At 40.9% G+C, this 9,988-nt stretch overlaps 1 protein-coding gene across 1 annotated transcript in view; it reads right to left on the bottom strand.

Annotated features, from left to right (window-relative positions):
- syk (spleen tyrosine kinase) overlaps window positions 1-9,988 on the bottom strand; it is a 55,413-nt gene that overhangs the window by 5,756 nt on the left and 39,669 nt on the right. The window contains exons 8-11 of the mRNA XM_014015085.1: window positions 8,007-8,166; window positions 7,693-7,902; window positions 5,560-5,749; window positions 150-290 (exon numbers count right to left, since the gene is read on the bottom strand). Coding sequence (XP_013870539.1) covers window positions 150-290; window positions 5,560-5,749; window positions 7,693-7,902; window positions 8,007-8,166 — 701 coding nt within the window. The remainder of the gene's footprint in view (window positions 1-149; window positions 291-5,559; window positions 5,750-7,692; window positions 7,903-8,006; window positions 8,167-9,988) is intronic.

Raw genomic sequence — 9,988 nt, 5'->3', positions numbered from 1 at the left:
GATATAAAGTATAGAAAACAAACTAAAACCAGCTGTAATTTAAACATGCAGGTGGCTACAATGACCTGCTTGTGTTTAAACTATGTGTGTAAGATGTGAGCAAGTGATCTGTCATCCTGACTCAGACTGATTAGACTGATTCATCAAACCTTGTATGGTTTTTGGCCATAGGAAAAGGCCTCCCACATGAGCACGCCGAAGCTCCACACGTCACTTTTGGATGAGAACTTGAAGTAGTTTATACACTCAGGAGCGTACCATTTCACCGGCCACTTCCCATGAACCGTAGCCTGGAGGAGGAGACACACATGAGCCATCAGCAGCTGTAAGTTACATCATATTGGTAGTTTTACAACTTCATATGGCTCCGACTACCGGGGCTAAAGTGCCACAAACCACCTGTGGTAATGTATGTACTGACATTATGTAAAACATTAACCAAGTTATCCGAACTACACTTTATTTATTCCCAAATAGAAATTGCATTGTTGCAATATGAATGTTTGAGTAAAAATAAATAAAACATTAAAGAAAAAATGTCTCAAAGTTTTAGAGAGGCTTCTTTATGGGGCTCAAGGTGTAAAATAAAATGTTAAAAAAATTCATTTTCATTATTTAGCTCATTTTCTTAGTGTTAAAACACTTACACTAACATTTTATTGTTATTTAGCTCACTGTTCTTACTTGCATTTTGCTAATTCTTTACTAAATGTTAAATTTAAATATTAGATTGTATGCCTAAATGTTTAATCTTTAATCTAAATGTGTAAATGAAATTTTAAATGTTCCAGTTAAATGTTAATATTTACATTTAAGTATTTTAGAATAGAACACAGCCTTTGACATTGGTGAACAGCTTGTGTTATGACATCATCATCCTGCGACAAAAGTAATCGCTAATGCTGCAAACGTAACTAACACTGCTAATGCTTTTTTATTAGCCTTTATCGTCCTGCAAAGGAAAAATTAATTCTCTGCATTTTACCTATCTCATATGTGAACAGTGGGCTGCCAATTACAGCACCCAGGGAGCAGCTAAGGGGTTAAAGGCCTTGCTCAAAGGCCCAAGGTTGATTTGGGGAGTTGAACAGGTGACCTTCTGACCACAAATTCATCTTCTCTAACCTCTGCGCCACCACTCCCCTTTCCTACAAGTCATCAAACTTGCAGCTGCAGCCAGTGTCAGACCACAGCTACCATTTATATTGTTTTCACTGAACACATTGAATTTAAATTTTAAATGTCATCTTCACCAATGCTTTTTTTTTCTTTTGGGGATTTTTTTGTATTTATTTATTTTATTTAACTTTATTGAAACATGAGTCAAAACAAAAACAAACAAACAAAACATTACGTATTGTGAGGTTCGTGTTTTTGTGTGATTATTTTTGCTGTCCTTGTGCCTCCCTCTTGTGTATTCTTCGTGTCATTGCCTCTTTACCTCAGTTTCACCCTTCTCCAGGGGTCGGATTTATAAAACTGGCGTACGCACAATATGAGCCCAGAAACATGCGTACGCCGCTTTTCACGCAATGGTTGTGATTTATAAAATCCAAACTTGACGTGAAAATGTGCGGTCTCTCACGCCAGCTTTGACCCATGTGTACGCTCATTTTGGAGACGGGAAACTTTATCTGACTTATTTTATTTTATTTATTGGTTTTATCGTCCTCTGAGAGAAAATAAATTTGAAGCTGAGTTTTGATAAAAATCATTAGATTACTATAAACTTCTGTAAAACTGCAAAAAGAGGGAAAATCTGTGTAAATTACAGATAATCTGTTCACGTGAGCAGCTTTCAGCACCTGTCATCCTCCAGACGCATGACGGAGCGAGAGTCTGAGTCGGCCAATCACTTCTTTTGACATTGATCAGCTGACTGATTTAAACATATCTTAACATTCATGAGGTACTTTGCATTGGCTGTTTATGGTTGAGTGTGGGTGTGTAGAGGGTAGAACCTGAGGCGGAACCTTGTGCGCAAATTATGAGGCACAGCTGGGATCCATAAAGGGAAAATGCGGTGAAACATGCGTACGCACAGTTTTATAAATCTGAATTATTTTTGGCGTACGCCATTTTCATCTTTTGGCCGTACGTTCATTTTTAGTATGGTTTCCACGCAATCCCTTATAAATCCGACCCCAGATCTTTCCACTCACACCTGTCTACACTTGTAATTAGCTCAGCTGTCTTCCATTTCCACTCAACTCTGCTTGTGTATATTCTGCTTCTCTCCACCCTCGTCCGATCATTGTTTGGTCTCCCACCTTGGCTTCTCTTTGTGTTTATCTGTGCTGTGTAAATTTTTGCATTTCCACCCCACCAGCTTATTTGTTTGTTTAATAAATACTTTTACTTTTTGAACATGCCTGCCTGCCTGCCTGCCTGTCTGCACTGGGGTCCGAACCTGCCACCAAACCTGACAAAATGATCGGACCATCTAAGGACCCAGCAGGCAGTGGTTTTTGGGTTGTCCCTGGATAATTTGCTTCTGGTCCAGGAGAGGACCAGAGCTTTCATTGACGCGGGGAGACCTTTTATGGATTTGTGGGTCAGGTGGGTAGCGACAGTGGATTTCATCAACCTGTTCGCTCAGCTCCCCCACCTGATCTCCAGCCCTGGCATGTCGGAGCTTTTTTCTGAGGCCCTGTCAGACTGCAGACTCCTCTGTGTGGCTCTTTTTGCACCATCTGAACCATACACGGAGCCCGTGTATTCCGGTTCCGTCGAGCCGAGGGGTGCTGTTCCGGCAAAGCCGATGCGTTCCGGCCCCGCTGTGTCGCCTGTGTCGGAGGGGGAGGTTCTGTCTTCCTGTTTTCCGGGCTTGTCTCGTCGCCGACGTCCACGTCGGAGGGGAAAGGCTGCTTCCCCCGGTTCCTGCCCTGTTGAATTAACCACTCCTGACATCACCATCCCGCCTGCAGCCGAAACCTCGCTGCCTGCAGCTGAGGTTTCCACACCGTCTGCAGCTGAGGTTTCCACACCGTCTGCAGCTGAGACAACCACCTTTGCTCCAGCCTCTCAGATCATCAGTTTTATTGCAGGCTCCACCAGTCCCACTGTTACCACTGCAGCCTCCGAGCTCTCGTCTACCTCTTCCAGTCGCTGCCGCCAGAGGAGAGCGGCTGCTTGAGGGGAGGAAGCTGCAGTCTTTGCTGAGCCTACAGCCACTGCAGCATCTGAGAATCCATCATCATCTGCATCTGTTCCAGTATCAGTGTTTTCATCTGTTTCAGCTACAGAGACCCAGCCTACAGAGACCCAGCCTACTCCTGCACCCGAGTCTTGAGTCTCCTCTGCACCAGAGTCTTGAGTCTCCTCTGCACCCGAGTCTTGAGTCTCCTCTGCACCAGAGTCTTGAGTCTCCTCTGCATCAGAGTCTTCATCCCATGATTCTTCAGTTCTAGTCTATATCCTCATCATCATTGATACTGTAGTTCCTGAAATCCTGAAAACCCGGGTTGTATTGAGAAGCCCCCGGGTCTGCTAGTTCCTGAGTCGACGCCGGCCTCCAGGTCTCATGAGTCAGAGTATCCTGAGTCCAAGTATCCTGAGTTGGCGGTCCCGGTGGTTCCACAGTCTGTGGTGGCGAGTCCCAAGTCGGCAGTTCTCGAGGTTTATGGATCAGCTGCCGGCTCCTCCATGGCATCTGGGTCGCCGCCCGCTGTCTCCTCTTCGCCTGAATCCATGCCTGAGTCTTTGCTGCCTGCTGCAGCTGAAAACTCTACAACACCTGCTGCAGCTAGGCTTCTATCGATGCTTTCTGCAGCCTCCGAGGTGGTGCACGAACCTGCTGCAGCCCCAGCCGGGCTCTCTTTGCCTGCTGCAGCCCCAGCCGGGCTCCCCTTGTTAGCTGCAGCCCCAGCCAGGCTCCCCTTGTTAGCTGCAGCCCCAGCCGGGCTCCCCTTGTTAGCTGCAGCCCCAGCTGACCTCTCAATGCAGGCCCCTCCAGAGTCTCCAGAGCCGGATTCTCCAGAACCTCCTGAGCTCCGCCTCCGCTACGGCCAGGTCCACGGTCGCCCTCCTGAGTTCCTGGCTTGCCCGTGTTCATTCCCTGGGCGTCTACCTGAATTATTGCCCTGCATTAGATGTGCCTAGGGCCATTTGGACATTTTTTGTTTTGTTTTTGTTTTTTCCTCCCAGGACTTCTTGCCGGTTTTTGCTTAGTTTTTTGATTTTATTTTTTCTTCCCTGTACTCCTTGTCCTGTCTTTTCGAGACTCGTGTCTTCTGTTGTCTTTTGCCCACCATCCTGTTTTTGTTTGTTTGTGCCCCCACCTCCCTCCTGTGCTTGTGTTCATCGTCTGGAGACAATTCATTGAGGGGGGGTACTGTGAGGTTTTTGTGTGATTATTTTTGCTGTCCTTATGCCTCCCTCTTGTGTATTCTTCGTGTCATTGCCTCTTTACCTGAGTTTCACCCTTCTCCAGATCTTTCCACTCACACCTGTCTACACTTGTAATTAGCTCAGCTGTCTTCCATTTCCACTCACCTCTGCTTGTATATACTCTACTTCTCTTCACCCTCGTCTGATCATTGTTTGGTCTCCCGCCTTGGCTTCTCCTCGTGTTTACCTGTGCTCTGTAAGTTTTTGCATTGCTGTCCTGCCGGCTTATTTGTTTATTATTTAATAAATACTTTTACTTTTTGAACATGCCTGCCTGCCTGTCTGCACTTGGGTCCGAACCTGCCACCGAACCTGACAAGTATATCAGGGATACAAAAGCAGAACAGTAATTACATAACAACCATTACATTTCAATTTAACCATTCAGAATAAAAGGAACTAGAAATCTTCATCAATGTTAGCATTTGCTATTTTTTTAGGACGATGTCACAATAAAAGCTTAGCACCAATGACAATCTTCCAAATTCCAAAATTTCCAAATCTAAACTTTAACATTTTGCAACAATATTTAAGATTTAACTTCTACATTTAGATTTACACGTTTAGATTTCGGATTAACATTAAGGCATAACATTTAACATTAAAATTTACCATTAAGTAAAAATCAGCAAAATGCAAGAAGAGAGAGCTAAATCACAATAAAATGTTAGTTGAATTTTTAAACTAGGATTTAACATTCAGAAAGGGAGCTAATAATGAAAATGAGTTAGTGACAATTTTTAACATTTATTTAGACTTGGGACCTCATACTTCTCCCGTAGGGCCTTTTATTTGTGTTGTCAGACTTTTGAAAAAGTCTAACAAAAGTGTAAAACAAATTCCCTCTCAAAATAGTCACAAAGTCACTTTAGGTATGAATAATTTCTAAACTTAGTTTCCGTTACACAGAAAATGTGAGAAACTTAAAACTATTTTGAGAGTTTTAAAAGGATAAGATATGCAGAATGAAAGTTGACACTAAAAAAGGTAATTAGTTGTAGATAGTTACTTTTTGGTCTTTTGAATTGCTAACAGTGCAGTCAAACAAACACACACATGCACATATACACTGTGATTAATGCAGCCCCATTCTGAAAGGGTAATTAGTTGATTTGATGAATTATGTTTAGATGTAATAACATTTGAACAAAGTTCCTCAGGCTAAATTACCTTGTAGTAGTTGTTCTCCTCTGCAATAGCCTTAGAGAGGCCAAAGTCACTGATCTTTGCATAGTGTTGTGTGACTAGCAGTACGTTCCTGGCAGCAAGGTCTCTGTGCACAAAGTTATGCTCCTCCAGGTACTTCATCCCCATGGAAACCTGATGAACCAGCTCTGTGATGTTCTTTATGGACGTGCTCCTATAAACAGAGAAACTGTGAGTTTGAAAAGTGAGCTTACCTCTAACACTAAAGGAGGACAACAAATTTATCTGATTGTTTGCAACGTCTTCATGCCAAATCTAAAATGCTAAGATTGCTAATCCACTAGCCTGGTAAAAATCAGCTCCTTGTTCTTCACTTTGCTTTGTACAGAGGGACCGGACCCACCAGCCATTGAGAACCGATTTCTTGCTGGAGGAGTGGACTATGTTGAAGTTTAAAACGACTGGATCTGATTTTACCCAATCACTAACATTTGGCCGTGACGTATGCAGTGTGACAGCCTGACCATGCAGGAAGCTAAGCTAAGAAGTTAATTGGAAATTGTGTGCTCTGTAAACATCCATCCCTTACTAGGAAGAGAGAAGTACAGAGCCGAACAAGATAGCATTCTGTATCCTTCCCCTAAACCATGACGGTGAACTATCTTTGTTTTCAGCTCATTTGAAAGTTGTTTTGAGACTCCCATGCTGCCACTCTTCAGAGATGATGCAAAGAGAAGAAAAACTTACAATTGCCCCCCTTAAATACCCTTTCTCATAATTGGAGTCACCTGTGTATGGAGGTCAAGTGTCACTGAACTTACCAAACCAAATTTGAGTTCCAGTAATTAGTTCTAAAGGGTTTAAAATCAATAAAATGACAACAGTGCCCAAATTTATGCACCTGCATAATTTTGTTTAACCAATTATTGCACACTGTGAGGATTTGGGGTTTTGTGTGTGTTTTCTGTTCTTGTCTTGTGTTTCCCTCTAGTGTTCGTTTCATGCCTTGTCATCTCAGTTCTCAGATTATTCAGCACTTCTAGATCATTCTGCTCACCTGTCTTCACTCCTAATCATCACAGCTGTCTCCACTCTCCACTTAGCCTCTGGCTACTTATAGTGGTTCTCATGCTCTCCACTTTCGTCCGTTCATTGTTTGTTTCTGTTTGCTTGATTTGATTTTGATTTGATTTATTGATTCAACAGGAAAAGATTACTAAAAATCAAGCCTGACTCAGCATAATTGCTGTTTTACAGCAGGTTCCTGTTCTGCAGCACATAAAACACTCAGAAATACAGCATCACAATCACATCATTATACACCATAGACACAAAGACAAACAAGCGTACCAAATTTCAGGAAGGCAGCATTTGCAAAATAGGACGTCTAAATATGAGCACAACAAAAAGTGTCCAGCAGATGGCAGACAAGATTCTTCTTAAAGGGCTGTAGTTTTGAAATGGACTTTATGTTTTGAGGAATGTCATTCCATGCTTTAGTATARACATAGAAGAAAGACCTCTGGCYGTAACAGTTTTTAAAAGTTGGTAATATCAGTTGTCCTTTTGTAACAGATCTAGTTGAATGACCACTTCCAGAATTTGATTTGGGCAACAATGCACAGACTGCTTTCAGTCCTGGTCCTCATGGTTTGGTTTTTGTTATTTATTGAAGCCATTGACTTTGATTTTGTTTGCTGCCATGCCAGCTCTTTATTTTCTTTAACAAATACTTTAATTATTTGAAGTCCTGCCTGCCTGCATTTGGGTCCATCCTGCCTTCAAAATCTTGTCACACACTTTCTGTAAATCACATAAACTTCATTTCACTTCTTTAATATCACTGTGTTTGTCCCCTATACAATATATTTTACTGATTTCTTTATCCAAACAATCAATGATTTATAAGGGTAAATCAGGAAAATTAACAAGGCTGCCCAAACTTTCGCACTCTGCAAGTGTTGAGAATATCAAAAAAATCAAATCTTTTAATGACTTGTTGCAGTTTTGTAAAATGTCAGACTTCCAAGTTAATATTAGAACCTAAATGTTAATAATTTAGTTCAGTTCTTTCGACTTGAACTCTAATTTAAAACCAGACTGGTTTGTAAGAGTATGCTTCTGTTGTCACACAAACGTGCACTATTGGTTACATACTTGTTTTTCTGCAGGAACTTGTTAAGCGGACCCAACTCGGCCAGTTCCATAACCAGCATGAGGTCCTCTGCGTCACAGATCCCAATCATTCGAACAATGTAAGGATTGTCCAGCTGCTGCATGACGTCGGCTTCCCGCAGCATTTCCTCACGTATGGCTGGGTTGTTGCCATCGTTCTTCAGGATTTTCACAGCAACCTGTTTCTGTGTTCTAACACACACAGATTAGGAATAAAATGACTAAAATGTCTATTCTCACCACTCCTGTTGATGTATTTTTGTAGTGGCTGTTTGCAGTAATATGTTGCAGCGTACTTTCTCATCCTGTAGATCCCTTTTTTGACTGTGCCAAAGTTCCCAGAGCCCAATTCTTCGTCCTCCAGAAAGAGCTGGTTGCGATCCACTGTGGAGCTCCTTAGTTCATCTGGATCTGCGTAAGGACTCTCGTACACCTCGGTGTCCATTGGCATCGCCTCTAATGGAGACAAACCATCATGCCACATTAAAGGATGGGATACATTGTTGTTTAAATTGTTTAGTTTAATGTTTTAGTTTCGATAGGAACGGGAACTCTTTAAGAAAGGAATCTCCCTGGAGTTTGTTTATTGAAACAGTATTATTTGAACTCTGACTCTTCATCTCTCTGATGACTAAATATAATCTAAAGAACCATCAGATTTTTCTCTGCTCTGTAAAGTTAGTCAATGCATCTATGTTTTTTTTCACATCCAGACACATCACTTCCTGTTACTTTACATGCAAATATATCTCAACAACTGTTCATATCTGCAGTGATTTATTTATTATTTTTTTGCAATTTCTTATTAATGTTATCTTCCCAAAAATGCATTCAAGTTTATTATAAATATTTGATGTCACAGGCACTTTAAGAACAATATAAATTTATATCACAAATATATCCTAAGTTTGATCCTTTAGGGGTAGATTATCGAACAGGGTTTAAAGTGAGTCTGAAATTCAAATTATTATTTAAAGCAAAATAATTAAAATCTGCTTTCTTGGTCAGAGTAGAAACTAGTCCTAAACTAAAATAAGATCTGTAACCACACACACTTGTCTTGTTAAAACTTTAGGATTTTTCCTGTACACTGTATGTAAATTGTAGTAAAGCACACTTCAAATTACAGATCTAGATTGTAAATTTATATTCCTTATGTAGTGTTGTAGTCAAGACCACCTAACCCGAGACCAAGTCAAGACCAAGACCACAGTGTCTCGAGACCAAGACAAGACCAAGACTTTTAGGGCTTGAACCAAGTCGAGACCAAGAGCAAAGGAGGGCGAGACCGAGACAAGACCAAGACCAGAAAAAAAGTGTCCTAAAAGATGGAGTATTCTGTACACATGTACAGTGGGGGGGAAAGTATTTAGTCTCTCATAGTTGAGGTCTAACTATGTCAATCACAGGCCTCTCTCATCGTTTTAGGTGGGAGAACTTGAACAATTGGTGCTGACTAAATATTTTTTCTCCCCACTTTAGCTAACTTAATATGTAGAGCTAATATTGACAAAATCTTTGTTTGAGGGCAGAGGAAAAAATTTTGCTACAGAGGCAGATTAACGTTAGTGATGATACAAGTTTAAAGTTGTTCCCATTGTCTCTGAAAGTAAAGCATTGCCGAATGTACAAGTTGCTGTACGCTTTCTCATGGTTGTTGTTGGGTTTTTTTTTTACAATGATATTATTTATGAATAATGCAGCCAAAATTTTTACTTAAAAATTTGAAGACATCTTTTACCGCTCCCAGAGAACCACTGCTTACTTTCCTGGAGTGCTGCATGTGAGTGAAGAGATGGGGGGTATGTGACAGCCAGTAATAAAAATACATAAATACCAATGAGTCAGGTTTGGATTTGAATCAGTAGATACATTTTTAAATCCAATGAAAGCAAGAAAGTTAACAAATAAATTGGACAATAATCTGTTTATTTAGTGATATTTCCACAGTTGTGGTCTTGACTGGTCTTGAAATAAAATTCCGAGTCCTCAATATCCGAGATCGAGACAAGACCAAGACCATCAAAAAGTGGTCTTGAGACCATTCTTAAGACAAAGACCAGTTTCAAGTACTACAACACTATCCTTATGTAAAATAACAAAAACTGTAACTGACAATTTAAAAATATTTCATTTTTACCTTTTTGTGTATATAATTTTTGTTATAATAATATTAGATTCTGTAGATCAGTGTTTCTCAAAGTTGGGGTCGGGACCCAAAGTGGGGTCCCGAAACATCAAGGTGGGGTCCTGAAAAGATTTTCTGAATTAATTACAT

This window comes from Austrofundulus limnaeus, unplaced genomic scaffold, assembly GCF_001266775.1.
Source record: "Austrofundulus limnaeus strain Quisiro unplaced genomic scaffold, Austrofundulus_limnaeus-1.0 Scaffold123, whole genome shotgun sequence".
Lineage (NCBI taxonomy): Eukaryota > Metazoa > Chordata > Actinopteri > Cyprinodontiformes > Rivulidae > Austrofundulus > Austrofundulus limnaeus.
This window is presented reverse-complemented; position numbering and strand designations above follow the sequence as displayed.